At 35.4% G+C, this 25,801-nt stretch overlaps 1 protein-coding gene across 1 annotated transcript in view; it reads right to left on the bottom strand.

The window, feature by feature from the left end:
- Nucleotides 1-25,801, bottom strand: part of Cfap47 (cilia and flagella associated protein 47) — a 529,200-nt gene that overhangs the window by 228,569 nt on the left and 274,830 nt on the right. Inside the window, exons 49-51 of the mRNA XM_023707817.1 lie at nt 24,173-24,316; nt 23,249-23,422; nt 14,115-14,226 (exon numbers count right to left, since the gene is read on the bottom strand). Coding sequence (XP_023563585.1) covers nt 14,115-14,226; nt 23,249-23,422; nt 24,173-24,316 — 430 coding nt within the window. The remainder of the gene's footprint in view (nt 1-14,114; nt 14,227-23,248; nt 23,423-24,172; nt 24,317-25,801) is intronic.

Here is a 25,801-nt window from a genome sequence, read left to right as displayed (position 1 = left end):
AGAGAGAGGACCAAGGGCAGGGAGATGGGTGGATCCTCTGACCTGACACAGGGAGCCTGAGGCTTTATGGACTTTTACAGGGGGCGGAGCTTGAGGGGCGGGTTTAGTGACATACAAGGAGCTGATTGGAGGCTCCCTTATGTGGGCGGGAAAAGTCAAAGGAAGTTGTACCCAGGGCTGGAGTGGGGAGAGAGGAGGAAGTGGTCATTGGGAAAATAAGCTGTTGTTTTAAGGGCTTCAGCCATATCAGATGACCACCGAAATAATTCAGCAATTCATACTAGGGCCAGAACCTATCAGTTTAATCAGGAGTAATTTTGGGAAAAGATTAATTGTTTAAGAATAAGATACAGAAAATTATACTTCTAGCATCCTGAAGTCTCTTTATCATTGTGACTCAGTGAGATATAGCCGCAAGACATAGCATATAGACCCACTGAGAAGTTCAAGCTTAGGCTATACAGACCACAGATGTCATTCTTTGTGGTGAAAAGCCAGGCCAGTTGAATGGGGCTATTTTGAGAAGTGTAGGTATGAAATTCCTCACATAGAGACCAACAGGCCCCTTGACCATCTGCTGTGTTTTCTATACTCAGATTACAGTCTGTTTCTTTTCTCATGTACCAACTTGATCAAGGATACACCTCACCTTGGACCATTTTTACATTCTGGTTTGTACATAGAGATGGGTTATGGAAGCACAGAAACATCTCACAAACCACAGGCCCATAAAGCTAGACAGAAAAAGCAGTGACTTACAAAGAGGGCACAGAGGGATCTACAGAGATGCATGGAAACTGGGAGTGATTGGAAGGAAGCCAGCCCTACAAAAGACACCATTGATTAGCCATGCCCAGCAGGAAATGCAAGAAAAGACTCAGTATTCACATGTGAAAATGTGAGTGTTAAAAAAAAAGTAGGACTTAGTAGTCACTTATCATCCAGCCCCTACATTTAGGAGATGTCAGTACTGAAGATCCTGGAGAAGGATTTATTTTTTGGGTAGTTCTGGCTGCCTTAAGGGCAGCTGTGGTGCAGTTTGTGGGACTGGGGATCAAACCACGTTCCCCTGAGCCTGACTGCATTTGCCCAAGCTGGGCTTTAAACAACTGGGCTATTGGGGAAGCACCCAGTATTGAAGATCCTGGAAAGAAGTCAATCTTACAAAATCAGAGAAGAAAGTTTTGCACATATTTCCATTTTTCTTCATTTTTTGGGAAGTTTTGTTTTCCTTGCTTTCTATTTTTTTTATTGCTGTTTTCTGTTACCATTAGGTGCTTCTATCAATTGTCTTTTATGTATCCACAACATTTTTATTTCACTTTTCTTTCTTCCTTCTAATCATTTATTTTTTTAAATTTTACCTGTTACAAAATAATTAAGCTTTATTATGATATGTAATGTGTAAACTATTGTGATTATTTCAATATTTTGTTACAAATTTTTTTCATAAAATATAAAAAGAAAAAACTTTAGGATGGAAACAAATATATGCACTAGCAAGTTTTTGGTTTTTTTCACTAACAAGTTTGTTATGGCTTTTGTCTAAGTGTTCCCTCAAAGAGTCATCTCTTACTTGTGGATTGGACAATGAAGAGAGGGCAAGGACAAAAGGTAGGAAACATGAGAGCGGAAAAGTCAAACATTTATACGCACAAGATGGGTAAAGCAATGATCTTGAGTATCTGCAGTATGTGTTTGAAACTAGCAGTTAATTGGTAGGATTCTTACCCTGACTAACTATATATGCTGATAATTGTGAACTAAGCAGCTGCACTGAAGATATAGGGTCATGCTTGGAATGCCCACCATTCTGGTCTTCTAAATACATACTTCTTGTCATGACATACCAATTACTGCCATACTGTCTCTTAAGTAAATGTTTACTTTAAAAAAAGGGCAATAAATGAAAACAAGAGAGGAAAAAAATGTCACAGGACAGTCCTGCTACAATTCTGTATATGCTTAGATACTTTAACTTCTGTGTAAAATTATGTATTGTTTATTCAAATTTTTCAAGCATTTTTTTAATTTTTTAAAAATTTTTGTCTTCATGTTTTGTTAAACTTAAAAGTGTAACATTATCAATACCTGATGGAAAATACCTGCTCTGTGTTATGCCTAAGATGTTTGATATTCAGACAGATAGGTTAAACACAGCTGTGTATGTTGTAGGGTAATCATGAGCTTTTCTTCTGCAGGTTTAACAATCTAAGTTTGCAGACCAAAAATTGGAGAAAAAGAAGGGCTGCAAGGACAGCCAACATTTTCGCCCTAGCCTTTCAAGGTCAGTGAAGACTCAGGACATAGAAGAACCTATACTGTAACATTATGTAACTCAGTTGTGTCCAAATTTTCTGATCAAAGAGATTATGGGGGCCACAGTCGAATGTGATTGATGATGTAGAGTGTGTCTAAGGAGAGTCACATGGAGAGAAAATATTCTTTCAGGATTTCACAGACAGCAAATTGGTCAAGCAATGGACATGACTCATCCACATGACTGACACTGACAAAGAATCTACAAACTGTGGTACAGGGTTTCAGTGTAAATCCTGATGGGATTTGACTGACCATATCATATACAAAAGTTACATTTCTTGTTGTATAGGTATTGCTTTATCTTGATCTTAACCATCAAGCAGAAACATATGAAAATGGAGTACAAAAAGTAAAGCTACATTAATATGCTGAACTGTAAAAAGCTCAAGTCAACAACTGGGGATATTGCTAGGCTCATGAAAAACTCACTACTATTATGGACTACTGGACTCTCTTGGGAGATTCTGCTGAATTCAAGCACCTACAATATTTAAATGACAATGGAATGCCCTTCTCTGAAAAAACTAACCAAAAAAGTGGGATAGAAATGATGACCCTTTTGTATCTGTATATTCAAATTATTTAGGATAGATATACAGCTCCACTCTCTTAATTTAATGAATAGAAAGTTTCGTTATAATATTGTTTGAGGCAGGATATCATGTCTGCATCCTGTACAAGGAATAACCACTACGATAACAATATGCAATGTATTGATCACTGTAAATGTGCCAGTAATCAGTTGTGAAACTGTCTCATTGCTATTTGTTTCTCAATAAAAATATGAAAAAAATCTCTTGTGTTCATTGGTGGAGGTTTTTTAAAGGTAGTTGAGTATAGAATATGTGATGTTGAGATTAAAGGTATGTGATTACTAATTTAATGCACTGATTAGTTTAATATTGTTGCAGTTACTCTTCTGTCATTGCTGGGATAAATACCTGACACCCAAAAGGAAGGAAGGAAAGAATTATTTAGGTCACAGTTGGTGAAGGGTTTAGACCATATTCAACTGGCTCCAAGGCATAGTGGAATAATCTCAGGAGCACTCACACCTATAGTCCCAGCACTGGATCATGAATCAATCACAAAGTTTAGAAGTCTAACCCATAACTTACATGAGGCTTTGGGGAAACAACTAGACACAAACCATAATAGATATTCATCCTAAACTGGATAATCAGACTAGAACATATAAAGGGAAGAAAGAAGCTGATATTGATCCATGTCTTTGTTTGCTTTTGCTGTCTTTTGCCTGTCATGAACTGTTTATCTCCATCATGCCCCTCTACCCTGTCAAACTGCCTTTGTGTGATCCAACTATGGACTGAAACCTTCATAAACTTTAAACCAAATAAATCCTCCTTTCACGTTGGATATTGTGTATTTTCATCTTAGAAATTAAAAAAAATAATAGTAAGACAGAATTTTGGTACCAAGCATGTGGTCATTACTGTGACTGTATCTGACTATGTGGTTCAGAATTTTTTGGGATTGATCTGTGGGAAGAGTTTGGAATGGTTCAGGAATTCTGATCTCAAAAGGAGACCTGGAATACCTGAAGTTGTATGGGATTAAAGTTTCTTGTCAGAGCTCAGAAGATAAGAATGCTAATACAAATGCTGCTGGAAAAGACACTTTCAGAAGGTTTCTGCTCAGAAGAAGGACTACATTGATTGCTGGACTTCACAAATATGTGTGTTATGCCTTGGCATAAAGCTTGTCTGTATTTTGCTCATGTCTAGAGAATTTGTCCAAGATTAATCTTGTGGAAGAAATTTAGAAACTATCTAATGCTGAGGCTATGTCATGGTTGTATGGCACAGGGCTTTCACATAGATCTATGTTAAAAATCAAGAGCGAAGATATTAGCAGAATGATATAAAAAGATTTGAGTTTGGTCAGAAAGGAAGCTCCAGTAAAGCTGCAGCCTGCAAAAATGGAACAAAGGGGAATTTGGTCCCTGAAAAGACTAGGAAGAAAAAACCAAATATTTCAAAACAGGACAATGGAAAAGATGGCCTGAGGACATCACAATAAACAGATCAACTACAGCCATTACAGCTTCAAGGTTGATTGTCCAGAGGATTAGGTTCAGATGCTGCGTGACAGGAGCATGAGCACACATTCCTTACAGGTAAGAGAAGGAGCCCTAATTATTGGCCCAGCTAATAGCAGACCTTGGGGTTATCTACATGATACTGGTTGTAGGTGAATGCAGAATGCAAAATTTGTGGAGGCAGGAAGGCTTCCACCCAGATTTCTGACGAAGACCTGCAAGGCCAGCCAATGTGCCCCTAAGAGGTAGTGCATAAACCTGAAAATGTGAGTCGAAGGTGAAGTAGAGACCTGAGAAAGTTGGAGAAGCCAGGAATTTGGATAGTTTGAGGAAAGCTGTCAGGCTTGAGCAAAGTTAAACCATGAGAGAAACCATGGGATCTACAAACACCAGAAGTCCTATAGGACCAGACCCACCCAAGTCCTTTGGACCTGACATTTTGCTACAGATTACCTAAGATACTGGATATGGAATTACAGTACTTAATGTTTGCCCTACTGAAGTTTAGAGTTGCTTTGGTGCTGTTCCTTTCTATTCCCCTATTTCTCCCTTTTGGAATGGTAATGTTTATCTTGTGCTATTATATGTTAGAAATGCTTACTTTTTTATTTATTCAGGGCCTCCCAGCTAAGAGTTTACCTTAAATCTAAATGGAGACTTTGGACTTTGACTTTCCAGTAATTCTAAAACTACTAGGACATTGGCAACTCTTGGAATTAACCTTACTTGCAACTCCATGCTAGAAACAAAATGTTTTCACTTTTCAGTCTTCAACACACACACACACACACACACACACACACACACAACGGGGGGGGGAGAGAGAGACAGGGAGAGACAGAGACAGAGAGACAGAGACAGAGAGACAGAGAGACAGAAAGAGACAGAGTGAGACAGAGAGAGAAACATGAGAAAACAAGATAAGAAAATGTTTACAAAACCTTCCAGTTTCCACAAAGGAGACACATGAGCCATCAGTGGGGGAAATATAGCAGCCAAATAGCTGAACCATTTGAAGTGATAAAAGACGAAACAGCACATATAGTGGAATATGCCTGCAATAAAAGCACCTGGGAAGGGCCAGCCAAACAGTTCAGCAGATTAAAGCGCCTGAAAGCAGGCACAAGGGCTGGGGCCTCGATCCTGAGCCTACAGTGCTGGCTTTGTTTCCCGGGTGCACTGAGAGGGTAACTGAGACTGGGCACAGTGGCTCACACCTGTAATACCAGCACTTAGGAGGCTGTAAACAGGAGAATCACTGGGAGTCCCATCTAGTGGTGAGACCCTGAACATCCTGTAGACCTTTTGATAAAATACAGAACAAAAAAAAAGCACCTGGGAGGCAGAGTCAGGAACATTATCATGTGTTCAAGGCCACATTGTACTACACAATGACACCCTGTTTAAAACAACAGCAACAAAAACAAAAAATAAAAATAAAAAAGAGAAAAATATAAGCCTATATCAATAAGGTGCTCAGTGATCTAAGAAATGATATCACCAAACAGACAATAAACTTAATCAATAAAATTATCAGTAGCCTTACTAAAGTAAGTAATAAAAAAGCAACTTGAGCTAAACAAAACAATACAAACATACACGTTACAGTTTGTGTCTAGTTTTCCTCTAAAGCCTAATGTGTTTATAGGTTGGGTTTTCTGAGTTGGCTGGATCTATAGTGTATGATGCTGGGATCAACGGTGTATGATTACAAAATTAGTCCACTGATTGTTTCTGCATAGTTCTGGGTAGGAAAAGGATGCCCCACTCAGGCTGTGAGTGCTATATAGCCTAAGAGTGGGCAGATGGGTTAAAATATAAGGGACAGAAAGAAGTTCCTAATGCTATGCATCACAGGTTACTTGTTGTTTGCTTGTTACTCTCTACCATCTACCTGTCCTCTTTTGCCATGAATTGTTAATTTTCTGTGATTCCTCTTTCCCATGCCACCCTGTCTTCAAGTCAGCCCACTACTGCATGAAACCTTTAGGAACTGTGAGCCAAATAAACTTTTCCTTCCTTTACAATGAGAAAAGTAGCTAAGCAATGAATGACCAATTTAGCAAAGAATTTGAATTCATGGGAAAGATCTGACAAACCTTTAACCAATCTCTCCCACTCCAAACAGAAAAGAAATGAAAGTAAAACTGAAAGACCAAATCACTTTCACAAGATACCACTAAAATCAAGAAGATTATTTAAATAACTATTTGAAAAGTTTCATTTCCTCCAATAAATTGGAGCAAACAGAAGAAATGAATAGATTCTTAAATACACATGAATTACTAAAACTGGCCAGACTTGTTGATGAATGTCTGAAACCTTGCAGTGTGAATCTTAGATTATAGGAATATTGCTACAAATTCAAAGCCAGCCTGTGATACACAGAAAGTCTAATACCAGCCTGAACTACATAGTGAGAGTCTGTCTCAAAAAGGCAAAACAATGGGGAAGGAAAGAACTACAAAAATTGAACCAAGACGATATCACAAAGCCAAATAATCCAATAAGAGGATGAGGCAATGAAATTGAGCCAAGAATAAAATCATAGCAATTTAGAAAACCCCAGTGCATGATAGATACATTGAAGATTTTTTTTTGCATTACTGGGGATTGAACTCAGGACCCTATGCTTCCCAGGAAAATGCTTCTACTGAGCTGTCTCCCCAGGCCCTTCACTGAATGATTTCTGTAAAAATTTCAGGGTAGAATTACTACTAATACTCCTCTGAAATTTAAAACTGAAGGGGCAATAATCTTTCACCAAAGCTAGGATTGTCTTCATTCTGAAACTAGACACTAATTCAACTGAAAAAGAAAAATATAGAGCAATCTCTTTAATGAACATAGATACAAAAATATTGAACAAGTTATGGACAAATAGCATCATCAAAGAAATCACACATCATAAACAAGCCACTTTCATGCCAGATAGAGAAGAATAGTTCAACATATCCAAATCAGTAAATGTAGTACATCATATAAAAAATCAAGGGCAAAAATATTATCATCTCAATAGATTGAAAAAGCCATTTACATAATCCAATATCATTTCATGATAAAATAATCTAAAAATATAGATGCAGAAGGATCTAATTTTAATCTGATAAAATATATCTATGGTGAACTTATTTCTAATCCCTTATTAAATGGGGAAAACCTAAAACTGTTTCCTCTAAAGCAAGGATATCCATTATCATCACTGCTACTGAATACAGGACTGAAAAGTTGAACTGCCGTAATTAGACTTGAGAAAAAAATAAAGGGAATATGTATGAAAATGAAGAAATGAAGTTCTATTTTTTTGCAGATGACATGATTCTCTGCATAGAACACTGAAAAAAGTAAAAAAAAATCCCTAGAATTATTAACCAAACCCACAGCTTACCAAGATAAAAAATCAACACATAGAAATCAGTAATATTCCTGCATATCAACAATATATACCTACTGACAACCAGAAGAACAATACCACTCATAATAGCATCAAGAAAATTAGAATACTCAGAAACTAACCTAGAAAAAGCAGTGAAAGATATTTATATGGAGATGAAATAGGACTTTCAAAAATCAGAAGGCTTTGAATTTCACATATTTCACATTAGTTTTGTGTACCTTATTTATTTTGGTTAATATTAAGTTCTCAATGTATCCATCTACTTACAAATGCTATATTTGTTTCTTTTTTGTAAGACAGAATTTTTTTGTCTGTGTGTTATACATTGAGTAAATAAAAATGACATTGTATTAACTATTGTTATATTATTGTGCTAGAAAATTTTTACTGTTATTATAATAAAAAATAAACAAATACAATTGCAAGAAGAAGGGGGTGGCAAATGAAAGCAAGAGACAGGAAAAGGAATAGTGTGGGACTGTCCTGCTTCAAGGATGTATATGGTGAGATTTTTGGACTTACATGCAAACATGAGAAGCATAGAATTCTTTATCCTATTTTTAAAATATACTCTAATTTTTAAATGTTTTTTATCATATTATGTAGGGACTTAAAGTTCAACATATCAATACTTGATGAAAAATACCTGTTCCTTATTATCCCTAAGATGTTTGAAATGCAGTGAGAGAGTGAGGTTAAGCTTGATAACGTAAATCGTTTGATAATAACAATAAGCTTGTCTTCTGGATGGTTAATAACCTAAGTTTGCAGATCAAAATTAGAGAAAAGGGAGGGCTACAAGGAAAGCCAACATTTTGGCCCTAGCCTTCTAAGGTCAATTAAGACTCAGGACATATGAGAACTTGTACTGTAACGTCATGTACCTCGGTAGTGTCCCAAATTTTCTGATCAAGAAGATTATGGGGCCAAAGAGGAAAGTGATCGATGACGTAGAGTGTACCTAAGGAGAGTCACATGGGGAGAAGACACTCTCTCAGGCTTTCACAGAGAGCACATTCGCCAAGCATTGGCCGTGACTCATCCACATGGCTGCCGCTGACAAAGGTTCTACAATCTGAGGTACAGGATCTTAGGATAAATCCTGAGGGCATTTCACTGACCTTCTCAGACCAAAAAGCTACAACTCTTGTTGCACAGGTCCTGCTTTACCTTGGTCTTAACCATCCAGTAGAAAAGTATGAAGCCGAAATATAGGAAGTAAAGCCATGTTGTTATGTTGAGCTGTGGGGGACTCAGGTCAATAATTTCTGACATTGCCAGTTAAACAGAAGACCCGATGCTATTATGGGCTACTGGACTCTTTTAGAATATTTTGCTGAGTTTACACACCTATAATATTCAACAACGGAACTTAAAATAATTGGGATATAACTATGAATGTCCATTTTGTATCTGTGTATTCAAAGTGGTTGGGATAGATATATAGTTGCATTCTCTTAATGAATAGAATGATTTTTTCTAATGGTGTTTGTAAGTAGGATCACAAGTCTGCATCTTGTACAGCAATTAACCACTAAGAAGAATATATGCAGTGTATTATTTGTTGAAATTGTACTTTCGATTTGATTTGAAACTGTCTCATTGCTATATGTTTATCAATAAAACTTTGAAAAGAAAAAAAAAAGACATCCACAATTCTGAAATAAGTGCAACCAATATTTTCAAAGTGGCGATATTTCCAAAACTGATATAGAGATTTAATACAATCCCAATGAGAATACTAACACCATTCCCCATACAACTAGAGAAAATAATTGAGAATTTTGTATGGAAACAGAAAAGACCCAGAACAGCAAAAGGAATCTTCATAACAAGAGGAAAGCCAGAGTCATCACAAACCCAAACTTCAAATTATATCATAAAGTTATAGTAATCAAAACAATAGAACATTGGCACAAAGAGAGATGTTTATTAGTGAAATAGAATATCTTATTGAAAAACAAACTTAAGCACATGCAGCCATCTGACATTTGACAAAAGGGTTAAGTATATACAGTAGAGAAAAGGTGGAGTCTGGCATATGGTGCTGAGAATATAGGCCATCTATATGATGAAGATTAATGATAAATCCATATCTTTCATAGTGTACTAAAACAAAATTAGAATGTATCAAATATCTAAATATTATAGTACAAATATTGAACAAGAAAATAAAATAAGTGAAAGTCTTGCATGCAAAGGCATTGACAAGGATATTCTGAGCAGAACCCCAATTGCAGTAGCAAAAAAAAAAAAAAAAGAATCAACAGAGGGGATTACATCAAGGTTTTAAAATTGTGCATAGGAAAGGAAACAAGCAACAGAGTAGAGATACAACCTGAAGATTGGGAAAAATATTTCCCAGCTACTGCTTGGAAACAGTACTGATTTCCAGGATACATGAAGAATTCCAAAAATTTATAGATTCCACAAAATACAAAAATACAATCAAGAAAAGTGCAACTACAATGAATAGATATTTCTTACTTCTCAGAATAAGAAGTACAACAGTCATTCAAGACATTTTAAGAATAACCTTCACCATCGCTACTCATTAGAGTAATGCAGATTTAAAACATTACTGAGGTCTTGTGTTACTTCAGAAAGAATGACTATTATGAAATCTTTAAATATTAATAAACACTGGTAAGACTGCTGTGGAAAAGAAACACTTCTACATTGTCACAGGCAATGTAAACTAGTACAAACCATATGGAAACCAGTGTGAAGATTATACCACAAGCTAAGAATATGAATTCCAATTGACTCAGCAAACCATCTTCTAGGTATCTTTGTGAAGGAGAAAATGACAATGTATTATAGTGATGTACATAAACCCATGCTTTAATTCATAATAGTTAAATCTTGGAAGAGGCTCAATGTGTACATCAAAAAGTGACTAAGTAAAGAAAATGTGGCATATAATTTTCTACAATGGAATACTACTCTGTCGTAAAGAAGGATATGCTTGAGTCATTTGTAGGTAAAAAGATGCATCTTGAGAAAAGAAAATTAAGACAAATACTTCTAACAGATTAGCTTAAATATCACACTATAAATAAAGTGAAAAACGAAAGGTAATAGGAAGCAAGAATATCTTTTGCAAATTGGAATTAAACCAAGAGACGGAGGAATAGAGAAGGGAGAGAAGGGCAAGGAAAAATAATGAAGATGTGACATGTACATGTATCAATTCCTCATAATGAATTTAATCATTATATCCCGAAAATCTGTTCTAATAAAAATAGAAGTGTGCTAAAACAAAACTTTTCCTCAGTAGTGCTGTCTATATTTCTAACTCCATGCTGCTCTATGTATTCCTATCAAATCTCTCTCTCTCTCTCTCTCTCTCTCTCTCTCTCTCTCTCTCTCTCTCTCACACACACACACACACACACACACACACACACAGAGTCACACCTAAGCATCATTATTTTTTATTTTAATTGCCTGTATTTATATTTCAATACAGCTATTACTTCTTCAGAAATGTCCTCCCCATCCTTATAAGTTGATAAACTGTAGTTAATTCCTCCAGTTCCTGTTCAAATGCATTATCTCCCATGAAGACCTCTAAGACTCTCACTGTGGAAATTAATATCTTCCTCTATCATTTCCCTGGCACCATGATTAATCTTTCAGTTTATCAGAGTATATGTTGACTGAAATGATTTAAAGATAACTATTCCTACATCAGACTCAAATTCATTGGTGGAAGAAGACACATCATATTGGCAATATTCAAAATAATCACCAAACCTATGTTCCAGCACTGTTCAACCCAGGACACCTGATCAAGTTCCTGAAGCATTCTGTTTTTTCATGTTTTAAAGAGGTCCCATTTGACTCAGCTATTTCCCTTCTGGGTATCTTCCCAGAAGAATTCAAAGCATCATACCACAGAGATCTAGGTACACCCATGTTCATAGCAGAACCGTTTGTAAAACAGCCAAATCTTGGAAGCAATCCAGATTCCCATCAACCAATGAATGCATGAAAAAGAGGTGGGTTTTTAAAATATATAATAACATACTATTCAAACATAAAGATAAAATTGAGACAAATATAGCTAAATGGTTGGACCATGAGATCATATTCATTAAATGAAATAAATCAGTCACAGAATAAATATCACATTATCTCACTGATGCAAGAAACTGAAATGTAAATAAGATTAAAATGTGTAATAGATATTGTGAGATAGGGAGAAATGATTAAAAAGGAACTAGGGAGGGAGGAGAGGAAAATCAAAGAAGGGAAAAAATGAGAAAAAATAAGAGTGTCCTCTTTAGAACTCTGATTCTTCCTTTGGTAGTGTTCTTCTCATATGTTCTTCTCAGATGCTATGACTTGGCCAGATTTCCTCTACCACACCTTTCTAACATAATGTTTCTACCTCTGGACCAGCTAACCATGGCCTGAAGTCTCTGAAAGCAGTGAGCCAAAATAAACCTCTGCATCTTCAATTTAAAAAAGAAGAGTTTCTCTACGACTACTGAAAATATGCTTTAAAAGCTTATATTCTCAATAAAAAATGAAAAGTTTATAATCTCAAAAATTCTTATAAAAGGAACAGACAATGATTCTGAGGTGTAAAATCTATCAAATATACTTATGTAATTTTTCTTAAGTCCATTTAAATAATTTTAGGTGTTTCACAGACTATGAGATTTTATCATAAATGTTATAAAAATTCTTATTTCAGTGGTGTTCGATAATTTGTGAGTTTTATTTTACATTTTTCATAAGTAGCATAATGCACTGCTTTTTATATTACAGGAAAATGAAATTTATAATGTTTTATGAAAAATACTCAGGAAAATTGTGAATGACTTGTTTAGAAAAATAATTTAAATTTGAAAAGGAAAAATTCACCAACCATTGCTACTGATAGTCAAAATAAAAACTAAACATTTTGTAATACTATAGATTGAATTCAGAGGTTTTGCACTGAGCTAGATCCCCAGCCCTTTTTCTTTTTATATTTTGAGATAGTCTCCCTGATTTTCGCAGACTACATTCAAATTTGCCATCCTCTTGCCTCAACCACTCAGATTGTTGAGATTACAGGTGTATATCACTACACTTGGCTGAAATTGAAATTTCTTTAAATAAAATACTTCTATATTATATACAAAAGTGCAAAATATGAACTCTATAGTCATGCTTGCAATAGGGTTAATATAGTTTAAATGTACCCAACGCATGATTTATTTATGAGTGTTATAAAGACTGTTTCAAAAATAATGTGGAGGTTTCAGAATATGTTCACAAATCCTTGCTATGCTGATATCTGAGAATAAGGACTCTGAAATTAGGGGTGGGTTAGGGACTAAGGAGATCACTTGGTGGTCTAAGTGCCTGTCTGGATCACTATGAGTCTGAGCTGCGTAGTGAGACCCTGTATCAAACAAATAAATTTAAAGTATTAAAAATAAAGTAGGGGTGGGTATGTGGACTGATTCCACACAGCACATTCTATTACAGTGTTAATAACTGGATTGTTGTGTTTGACATTCTGAAATTTTCCTTCTGTTTGTTCATAACATTGGCATCCACCCTACTCTATGGAATTTATGTTTTGCAATGGGTCTCTATTCACTATGCCTTCTATGGTTAGTATATACACTTTTATTGAAGATTTGTTGATAGAGCACACAGGATTGAGAGGTTAGTACTTCTAAGGAGAACAAGGGGATTATTAGGAATGTGCCTCCTGTACTTTTAAAGTTGTGTCCACTTACTTACATTATAATTATCTCCTTATTAAGATCTATCCACCAAATGAGCATTTGTCATAAAATTAGTATAATTTATTCCCTAATGAAACATAGCCCTTAGGTCTAGTTATTATCTTTTATCCCTTTTTACCTTCCTCCTTCCAATTGCTTATATGTCCCACCCCCATTCTTCAGCAAGTAACTCTGCTCAAAGACATTAAGAAAAACTGGTACAAATAAATACTCTGAGACAAATAGAAAATACATACCACATAGGAAACCTATTTTCCATATATAAATTGAATGCATGTAGCTTTTTTATAATATCTTCTAATTTGGTATAACTATTTGACTTATAGTCCAACTATAGATGTAAATACCCTTGAATGTATTTTTCTACTTTTAGGAATTTTTTCTACAAACAAATATGATATGATGCATAAAATATATGCTGCAAAGGTCTTATTACAGTATTTAGAAAGTTAGTGCCTGAAATAGAAACCTAAATTTCCATCTGGGTCATTTATTTATAAGATCTATTAACAATATTTCTGTTTCTTCTCATATTGCTATCATAATTTAGTACCTAAAAATATTTTGTCAATGGATTTAATACCTTTGAGTACTCCACGTTTCAAAGGGCTCACATTTATAACATATGAAACTGAACTATCTGGTTCTATTGTGATATATGGATCACCCGACACTATTGGAAGGTCTGAAGATACCTAGAAAATAGAATTAGAAAATAAGAATTACATAATGTCATATAACATAATTTTCTATATTTTTGACATGTTAAAATATGTGAAATTAATGCTAGGCACAAATGTACTGACATTTAATTTACATACTTCCATTAAAAATTATTCACTTTTTTTTAAAAAGCAAGGCATAAAAATGTTATGCTTATTGAAGTCTGAGAATTATAAAAATGAAAACAGAAGAGATCAGTCATTTCTTTTTGTTGCTTTTGTGTTTGCTTTCTTTGGTACTATGAATCCAACTCAAGACCTTGTGCTTGGCAGGCAGGAGCTGTACCACTGAACTATATCCCTAGCCTCAGGAGATCACTCATCCAGCAAAGCAATACCTATTTTTAGTCACTAAGTAAATCAAGATAGCTGATGTTTAGGAAATATGAATGTTATTTACAGGTCACATACAATTTGCTTTATTCAATTTGACGTACAAAATAATATTTTTAATGAATTTGTTCATCAGTTTTTTTAAATTTTTATATTAATTAAATTTAATGGCTCTCCAGTCCAAACCTAGGCAGGCCGCATGAGTGAGACACTCTGGTGCATCCTTGGGACACCCCCACCATTCTGCAGCCCCCCCCATGCCTGCGAAGTGAGTGAGAACTTTTTCTGTGTCCTCAGGACCCCCAGATCCAGCCCTAGCCCAGGCCCAGCGAGTGTGTGGGAGAGTTTCCTTTTTCCCCTACACACCCTTATCCCCTTCAGACCCAGCTCAGGCCTGGCATAAAGGCCTGGGGTGAAACTCTGCAGATGTACTCCCTGCAAAGAGAGTAAGGGACAGAATCAGCCAGCTAGTTCAGGAGCAGAACATCTTGCCAGAGGGGCACAATAGGGTCACTCCCAAGGGCTGCAACAGGAAGGAGCAGAGCATAGCAGCCAGACCCAAGTCAGACGCAATAGGATAATTTCATACTTTGTAGATCTGCACCCGAATTACAGTATGTGCTAAGGTTAGAACTGCACAAAAGCTCTACAACAAAGGACAGAAGACAGTGCTATACAAAATGACAATGAGAAGGAGCAAAATGCAATCTCAGACCCCAAGCCCACCCATAACAAGTGCAGAGGACACTAGCACAGAACAAATTTGGAATCACACTGCTGAAATCAATAAATTAATAGTGTGTGAAATAAAGAAACAATAGGCCGGGGAGATGGCTCAGTAGAATAAGCGCTTGCCTGGCAAGCACAAGGGCCTGAGTTCAATCCCTGGTTCCAACAAAGAAAAAAATATACATTTTGGGGCCCAGGAGATGGCTCAGTAGAATAATCACTTGCTTGGAAAGCCCAAGTGTCTGAGTTCAATCCCCGGTTCCACAAAAAAAAAAGAAAGAAAGAAAGAAAGAAAGAAAGAAAGAAAGAAAGAAAGAAAGAAAGAAAGAAAGAAAGAGAAAGAAAGAAAGAAAGAAAGAAAGAAAGAAAGAAAGAAAAGAAACAATTGCAGAAACGAACAGAGGAACTCAGATTGGAAATTTAAAAAAAAAGTTGTTGAAGTTGTTGACTTGAGCCTTTTACAGCTCATTATATTAATATGGATTTACTTTTAATACTTCATTTTCATACTTTTCTGCTGGATGGTTAAGACCAAGAAAGAGCAAGACGTATGTAACAAGAAATGTAACTTTTGTATCTGATAAGGTCAGTCAAATCCCCTCAGGATTTATCCTGAGACCCTGCACCTCAGACTGTAGATCCTTTGTCAGTGTCAGCCATGTGGATGAGTCACAGCCACTGCTTGACCAATTTTCTCTATCAGAAAGCCTGAGAGAATGTTTTCTTTCCATGTGACTCTCCTTAGGCACACTCTACACCATTAATCACAAAAAACTAATAATTCAAGAGAATAAAATAATATACTTGGGATTGTTTCTATTGAAATTTTGATTGTACATAAACATTGCTATAATATTCTCTGTTCTTTGCATTTCATGTGTTACCATTTTTTATTTATTTATTTATTTATTTATTTATTTATTTATTTGAGATAGAGCTTCAGTGTGTACTTCTGGCTGACCTGCAACTCACAGTAAGCATCCTGCCTTAGGCTTCTAAGTTTTAACATTATAACAGGCAGTACTACTATTTTCTGGAAATATTATTATTTTCATGCCTAATACATTTTTACACATTTTAAGCCTATCAACATAAGATTACTGATATTTGTATTTTCTTGTAAATTATGTATCAGAGAAAGAATTGCAAAGAGCTCATACTTATTTTGTATATTCTATTTAGCTATGTAGTCATCTTTATTATTATTTTTGAGTTCATTTGTACTTGAGTTCTCCTACTTTACTTTTACTTCATGTTGGTGGACTTCCTATACTATTGTATCCAGAGAAGATTTTCTAGAGAAAATGTACACAGTTTTGGTTTATCTTGGAATATTTTAATTATTCTTTTTCTAATGAAACGCAGCTTTGCTATATATAAAATTCCTATTTGACAGGATTTTTCTTTCAACACTGAAAAATATCATCTCATGTTTTCCAGTGTCCATAATTTATAAGGAGAAAAATGTGTTACCTTCACTGAAAATCTCTTATGTTTGTAAACTTTTCAGAATTCTTTGAAAATTTTTTATTTTGCCTTTTGAAACTTTCACTATTATGCTCTAAGTGCTTATATCTTCATGACTTTAGATAGATTTTCAACTCTTTTCCATATTTTCCCACTTTGATAATATGCTATGCAATTAAGTTCAGTATATTCTTCTCATATCTTTTGCTTCCTGAACTTATCATTGTCGCTAATGTGTATCAGAGGTTTAAAGACCAAGACTGTGATTAAAGGTCAGCTGCTTCTTCAAGCTTCCTCTAGCTTGAGAGCACCTTGGAGATAAAGAGGATTCCATACTTCCACCCCTGGGCCTGATCTTGACTAAAATTACATACTAACATTATGTCCTTTTGTTTTACCTTTTCTCTAAATTGGAGTGTTTCTCTGTGTTGAATGGGATGCTACCTTCCTCTCAAATTTGCAAAAGCTATAAATGAACTGATGTTTCCATTGTTATGGATTTCTACTGTAGTGTGAATTGAAGGTGGGCAAAGAAATGCAGAAACCCAGAGATACAGCCAGTTTCAGGGCTGGTGCGGCATGTGGTACCTGGGGTCAGACTTTGTCCTTGTGATTGCCAGGGAGGTGCTTAGACTGCAGAGCTATCTACCCAAATCAAGGAGACTATTTATTTTGATGAGAACAAAATATTCAAACTATCTCCAAAATGACAGAATGCCTTTGCCTAAAATTTCTTTCTCATTATGTTCAGGTGTGCATAGATTTTTATTGCAAGTAAGACAGAGGAAGAATACAATGAGACAATAGATAAGAAAATGATCTTAATGTTTCACTACCTGGCTATTCCTAGTTCTCTTCCTCCCATGTGGAAAAGAACTTTATCCCTGACTTCAGGGGCCAGCATTTGTACGTTCCTTTCAGACAAAGGACATGGTTGAGGTATCATGTTTATTATCTTGAGGGGTTGTGTTGGTCAATAAGGAGGGATTTTTTGTTCATATTTTTCTATTTCTAACATATAATTGATGAATAAAATCTGTATGTTTTCAAGGATTTAAAATCTGATCATTTGTTATACAGATATATTATAAGATGATAATCATAATATAGTTAATTAATACATCCATCAACTCTCAAAATTACCATATTTTATGTTTATGATGAAAAACCTTAAGATCGAATGTCTTAGCAATTTGTAAGTATAACATACAGTACTATTATATATAATCACCCAGATGTATATAGGACAACAAGCATTTCCCCATTCTCCCTTTACCTCCTGACTTATTTCCCTTAGCATTATGTCACCCAAGGGATACATGTTGTGGCAAATGGCAGAAATTTTGTGTCTGTATAATTTTCTACCTCACATACACTGATGACATATTTTGTGTGTCCAAGCATCTACTGATGAGAACTTAATTTTTTCATATTTTCTCTGTTGAATACTGTTGCATTGAATATGGATGTGGAGTTATCTCAAGATAATTATTTCATTTACAATAGAATTACAAAAGACCATGAATACCCAAAGCAGTATTGAGAAGTAAGAGAAATTTTCAAAGAAAATATAATGGGAAAGTTCTCTGACATTGTCTTTGGCAATAGATTACTGGATACAGCACTAAAATCATAGAAACAAAAGAAAAAATAAGCAGGTGAGACCGCAACAAATTCAGAAAGATTCTTTATGGCAAAGGGAAGAAGCAATAGAATGAAAAGGAAACCTATGAACTGGGAGAAAATTTACAATCATATATCAAAGAGACTATAAAATATTTAGTAAAGAATACATATAAACTGAGTAACAAAAACTAAATGACTCAATTTAAAAATGAAGAGTGCCGGGGAGATAGCTGAATGGAATAAGTGTTTGCCTAGCAAGCACAAGGTCCTGAGTTTGATCCCTGGTACCACCAAAAAAAAAATGAGCAAGGAACCTTAAAAGAAGGTATTGCAAGTAAGACATAACCAAGGAGCATATGAAAGAGTGATCCACATACCTTTTTACTAAGATAGCTTTAAAAGCAAAAAGTAACTCCTGCTTTTCTTAAGGTTAAAACCAAAGCAAATGATTTAAAGGCCAAGAAAGAATTACCAAAAGGCACTTACACACACACACACACAAACACACACACACACAAATACACACACACATACACAAATACATCCACATCTTTACACCACCCACTTCCTGACAACCCAACACATTGAGTTCATGTGCAATTCAAGTATCCTTGAAAAAAGTCCCTCAAGAGAAATAAGATTGGCCACTATGTGATCATCAAGTTCCCATTGACCACCAATTCTTCCATGAAGAAGACAGAAGACAATAATACACTCACATTGATTGTGGATACCAAACCAAATTCATCATGAAGAAGCTTTATACACTAATGGAACAAAGGTTAGTAACCCTAACAGGCTTAATGAATAAGGAAGGCATATATGTGGTTGAATCCCGATCATGATACTTTGTAAAATGACAAAAAATTTACAACCATTTAAACTAAATCTAGCTAGATAACTCTCAGTACATATTTTTGACCACAAAAAGCACTCAACATCAATAATAATCAGGAAATTGCAATCGAAAAACCCAAAGAATGCAAGCTAAGAGTTTTCTGTGAGACTCAGAGGAGATTTTGCACTTGTATTTTTAAGCATTGCTGCAAATATGAAGACATTGTCAATACTTAGAAATGTACTAAGTGCAATTTCCATAATGAGAAAGAGATTAGTGTTTGGGAGGGCAGGGTTCAATGTTACAATAAGCTCTGAAATGTCTCCCAGTCTCATGTTTTTGTAAGGTGACTGAATCACAGGGCCATTACTCTAAACACTGGATTAGTCTGCTGATGAGTTCAAAGCAAATTTGTTGTTACTAGGTAGGATATGGGTAGATATGGGTCATGGTAGAAGTGACCTGGAAAGATCTATGGTGTTGTCTTACTCATATTTTGCCTCTCAATCTGCTTCCTGGCTTCCATAGGATAAGAACCTCTCCTCCATCATTATACCATTTGTGAATTTTAGACATCCAACAAGAGGCTGAATCCTCAACAATTCATCAGTCAAAAAAACACCTCTGTCCTTAAATTATGGGATTTGGGTAATTTTTCCCAAAGATGGAGAAATAACTGGCATGCTTTCTTTTTCCTTTCAACTGCTACTCATTATATATTTTTATCTGTTCATTAAATAAATCTTTCTTAAAATGTTATGTTCTGGACAGTATAATTTATGCTAGGTACAAAAATGTGAGTGAGAGGATTACACTGTGCTCCAAATTTGTCATCTGATAAGAATAATAAACAGTTAATGACAACATGAAATATTAGGTGTGCTGGTGAAGTACATACAAAAATATTTTGGGGACAGAAGATAATAATCTAATTCAAGTTTATGCATATAGAGAATATTGGAAAAAGTGGCTCTAAGCTTTGCCTGAAAAATGATAAGATATTATATACAGATGTATAGAAGATAAGTATCTTTGTTACTTTCTCATTGCTGGGACAAAATACCCAGCAATCAGGGATTAAAGAGAAAGAGTTTGTTTTACATCACAGTTTTTAGAATTTTCAGTTTATGTTCATTTGGCTCTAAAATAAGGTGGTACTGCACAGGAGAAACTGTGCCAGGGAGGGCAGAAAAAAGCATCAGCAAGCCTTCTTATTTATATTCCATCCAGGTTACAAACCTATTGGTTTGTGCCACACACATTCAGCGTGGGACCTCCAGTTTCAGCAAGTACATCCAGCCACCGCCAAAACTATGCTAATCCAATCATTAGACTGATCCAATTACCACACACCCTGATCCAGTATCACAATCATGATCTAGTAACTTTCCCAAAGCCACAGGAGTGTACAACGCTTGGGGAAACATTTAGATAGAAGCCGTACAATATGGAATTTAGCAGAAAATTCCAGGTAGTAGTAAAAGAACAGACTGTCTACAGAGGCCTAACTGTTAGTGCTACAGATGGCAAGAGATAAAGCTAAATAGGGAAACAAGAACAAATGTATTGAAGGACAGAAAAAGCTACTTTGGGGAAAATGACATAACTACAAAGGCAAGGCATGACACTAAAAGTTTTTATAAATAAGAAAGATGGGAAATTTTTATTTAGTGTATTCACTCCACTTGTAATCTAATTACATATAATTTAAGATTTATAACAAAAGGAGAGGGAAAGTGCATAAAAGATCTACACTTCTGTAGCCTAAAATAGAATTCAGCCATCTATGTTAAATGCATGGGTAAATAATTGACATTTCTTTTGAGGATTGTATTGGACATATAATTAACTGAAAATAAAGTTGGAAGTAACAGGTGATATTTTTGCGCAGGTGTTTGAATACAGGGCCTTATACAAGCTAAGCATATGCTCTGGCATAATGCCTTAAGGACATTCTTGAAAGTTTTACTAAAGAATGGTTTAAACAAATGAAAGGAGGAGAGAAAAGTACAAAACATCATGAAAAATATTGATTATTCATTTTTAACATTTCCACTACTATTTATATTTGGCAAATGATAGTGTACCCAGTACGGAAAATGAAACTTTATATGTTTGAATTTTTTTTTCTTCTAGAGAAAAGTGGCTTCTTTTCTTATGTATTTGGTACAGGGTCTCACTATGCAGCTTGGACCTGTAGTGATCATCCTGTTTTCAGCTGGGATTACAGGCATGTGACACAATAACCAGATTCGGTGGGTGGCTCAGCATATGGTTCCAGGTATTAAACACCAGTTCCTGCACTTACCTAAGCAGGTGCTTAGTCTGCTGAGCTACCTTACCGGCCTTAACTTCTTTTATACATAAGAGCTTCCCTAAATTTCCTTCTGTAGGATGACATAATCATCAAATCATGTTCTTAGCATAAACAAAGAAAATAAAGAAACTATTCAGGTGCTGGCCTCAGAAGCTCAGGGTCCAGTTTCTTTTCTATAGGAAATAGGAAGGGCTGGAGAAAGCTAGTTGAGAGGGATTAAGCAAGCCTGGAGATACACATTGTCCCACTGTATCCCTCTTCCCCCCTCTTACTTCTAAAATGATATTGGATATACAAGATGCATAAAACTTTTTCCTTTCAAGTACATGGCCTCTTATGTGTGATCAGCAGGAGGAAGATGGATCTAAGCCAACATAATTGAGTGACTAGTAATAACAGGACATACTGTTGAAATTTTTCTATACCTATATGTCTGTAATTAAACATTTAGAATCTTTCCTACATTTTTTAAAACATGTTTTACTGTTATGTACAATTTCTTTAAGCAAAAATACACACGGTCCAATGTAGATTTCAATGTGTTTGCAGTTATACACTGGTACTTGAAAATAAACTTAGTGGGCTGCAGAAATTGCTCAGTGGTCTAAGCCCCTGCCTATGAAAGCACAAGGACCTTGGTTCCATCCCCAGCACCACATGCCCTGCCATCCCACTCCAGTGTGTCAAGCCAGCCACCCAGACGTGGTGTAGTGGCTCACACCTGTAATCCCAGCACTAGGGAGGCTGAAACTGGAGATTCCCTATGAGTCCGTACTGCATAGTGTTACCCTGTACTAAATACATAAAACTGAAAAAAATTATTGTTAATTTCACTTGGCAATAGAAATTAAATCTAACAGCTGTTAGTTGAATTAAAATTATAAAAATCACCTTTTTGGTTATTGCTTCTCTACATTAAATAAAATGAAATGTTTTAGAATTTTCATATAATTTTTACATATAGCTGTAGGCAGCTGAGTTAGATAGACATATTATAGGCAGATAGACAGGGCTAGGCCCTCCAAGGTGCCAGTGTGGAAGACAACACCTCACAACTGTGGGAGAGACAGGCACTCCTGTTCTGTGCCAGATCGCAAGAAAAGAGATTAAGCAAATGCACCTATGTACCTCCCTAGGGATGGACATAAGGGTTTACTATTCTAAGTAGGTATCAGTCACCTTGAAAAAGTAAGGAAGAGTTGCCAGCCCATCATCCTCAAGGAAAAGCCCCTGTTCTGTGTTCATGTCTCCTTACCACATGACTGGAATGCCCATTTGATCTTGATGTATTTAATCTCACCTGAGCAATTGTATTTGTAAATTTATTGGTTGACCATAGTTTAGTCCCACCTCATGCCCACCTTGAAATTTCTCATTTTTTCCTCCAACTTAGAAATTCTTCACCTCCTGGTTTTGTTCTATAAAATCCATAGAAAAGGCAGGTTCCTTGGCAACTGACTCATGTGCCTTTCAGTCTATCTATCTCTTGGACAGGAGCTTTCTTTCTCTCAATAAATATATTCTGCTCTTAACCTCTGTTGTTCCTAAAATTCATTCTTCAATTTTAGAGAACATGAACTTGTCCCAGATATCGTTAAGGTTGGGAGTTTCATTCCCCTATATCAACATCACATAACTAAATATACATGTGGACGAAAATATTTTCAAAATAGAAAGCATCTTACCTTAAATGTTAAAACATCCATTGAATAATTAGGAACCATTATGGATTTACTTGTCACATCCCCCACCATGCAATCCACAATGACAGTTCCAAAAGCCAGGGGGCTTTTTCCAATCCCTTTTATGTTGATGATACGCTCCATACCATCCACTTCATTTCTCAAAATAAGTTTACCCTATGACAAACCAGTGAAATTTCATCTTTATGGTGGGCACAGTTCAATGTCAAACAACTCCTGCCATGATATTCATACCAAGTCTGATGAAATGAGTTTGTATATGGGTGTTAGTCATTGACTTTTCCAGTTCACATATCAATGTTTCTACTGATTTAACCGCTGATGAGAATCTATTTCTCTATACTTTTTCTAAATTATGGAGTATCACACATTCTAATACATACTGTTTGTGCTTATTATGTACTTGTCAAAAAATCATTGTCCTCGGCATGTCCTAGGTATATCTGTGCAATCCCAGAATTCTGGCATTCTCGGACAGAAAGACCACAAGTTCCAGCCCAACCTGAGCACCTCAGCAACTTAGTAAGACTTTGTTTCAAGACTTAAGAGGGACAGGGCCTACAGATATAGCTCAAGAAGGCCCTGAGTTAAAACCCTGGTATACATCCTCCAAATCATTGCCTTAAGAACATGTTTTAGAGATAGTGATTTGTGTAATGAAAAGGAACAGAAAAAATGCAATATTATTGAGTACATGGTATAAATGTAATCTAAGTATAGCAGCAACGTAAGTTTCAAATTATTTATCCTTCAAATTAAAACCAGTTATTTCAATTTTGAGGAAAAATAGCCAAATTTATGGAAAATGTAAATTTTCATGGTAAAGTTATCAAATAAAATACACTAACATCACACATATACTTATTTACATATTAATAATGGGAAAAAGAATTAAGGAATTCTTACCAAAATTTCACACTCTGACAGAGGTTTAAATGTGAGAGGATATTCCTCAGTTTTTCCAGGTCTTATATATAAGATAGGAGGTCCATAAAACCATTTGCCTTCTATTTTAACTTCACATTTCCAATCTTTGTCTGTTTCATTATTCTACAGATGAAAAGAAAAAAGGTCCAAAAACATCAGTGGGATGATGTTGATGAAGTTGAGGTACATATGAATTCTTGGTATGTGCAGAGAAAGTATATTATATTGTTATATAAAAATGCCAATGTTAAAATCATATATTTGAAGAATGACTACTAAAAATGCGATCAAAAGGCCAAAGAATGACTATGTGTTCTTTCTGTGTCATGAAGGAACATTATCTACTTGATCTGTTAAGGATTATTTAGTAGAGAAATATTCCTTGGTTTGAATTACTAACTATTGTTATGAGGGCAATATGGCTTGGGTGGACACAATATATTCCCAAGAGAAATAAAATGTGTTCTAAGTCTTGTGTTTCTTAGATAACAAAGATGGCATTCAAAAGAACTGATTTTAGCCCTACAGTATGACTTTGTTAAATCTTTATTAAACAATAAAAATGTATCAATTTATAAATCCACAGTTTTTCACAACTGCATTATCTCCCATGCTACATTATTACTCTAATATGAGGCCACACTACTGTTAATCATTTCTCACTGTCTATGAATGCATCGTAGTCAAAAGATCACAATAGAATTTGGGACAGAGTATGTGTGGGATGGTAGTTCATAATTCTGGTGAAGCCAAGGGGTCATAATATTTTTTTAGGAATTTGAGGATAGGATCAGGATGCTGGAGTTAAATTTTTCAGCAGAGATTCATCAAAGTAAATGTTCATGTGAAGAACATGATAGTAATTTATATTCAGAAAGAAACATTGACATCAGTGAGGAGGAATAATAGGCAGCAGATGATCCAATTGTCAATATGTAGTTATTCAGGATGAAAAGTTTGCAGTCATTTATTCAGAAGGCAGTTGTAGGTAAGGAAACTCAAAATAAGCTTTTCTGAAATATATTTCTTTAAAACATTTCAAGATGTCTATTCTGAGATACTGCATACAAAACAACTCTGAGAGGCTGCTCTTTTGTAAAGTAAATTTACATCTGTAAAGGACACAATTTGCATTAAGGAAAAAGTAGACTCAAAAAGAGGCTTTTCTACCTAACATATTTTTTTCTGTCTGGAAAGATCAATTTATGGGAGGAAGATGTTGGAAACTTTACAGCTGCTCCAGCCAGAGAGTAAGGTGTGTGGCTGTTAGCGGGAAGACTTTACATGAAACTCTCATTTATGCTCACTGCATACCAGCTCTCCCTTAGCATCCAGAGCCACAAACTCCTTCTCACCCAGATGCCCAATCCTTAATCCACTGTTTGGCTGCTAAGTAAGGTTCAACTATCTTGCCCTGCCTTCCAAGCTTTTACTGTATGTGCCTATGTGTGTCTCTCAGGTTTCTGCATATTAATAAATGTTATTTTTCCTGCTACTCTGTTAGGTTATTTTAGAATTAAAGTGTCAAACTTTTAAGAAAAAAAACTGAGTAAATTTAAAATATCTTTAAATACAAACCAACAACTGTAAAATAAGAGTTTGTACTTA

Source organism: Octodon degus, unplaced genomic scaffold (assembly GCF_000260255.1).
Source record: "Octodon degus isolate 3935 unplaced genomic scaffold, OctDeg1.0 scaffold00313, whole genome shotgun sequence".
Taxonomy (NCBI): Eukaryota; Metazoa; Chordata; class Mammalia; order Rodentia; family Octodontidae; genus Octodon; species Octodon degus.
The sequence above is the reverse complement of the archived record's forward strand: the minus strand, read 5'-3'. Positions and strand labels throughout refer to the sequence as shown.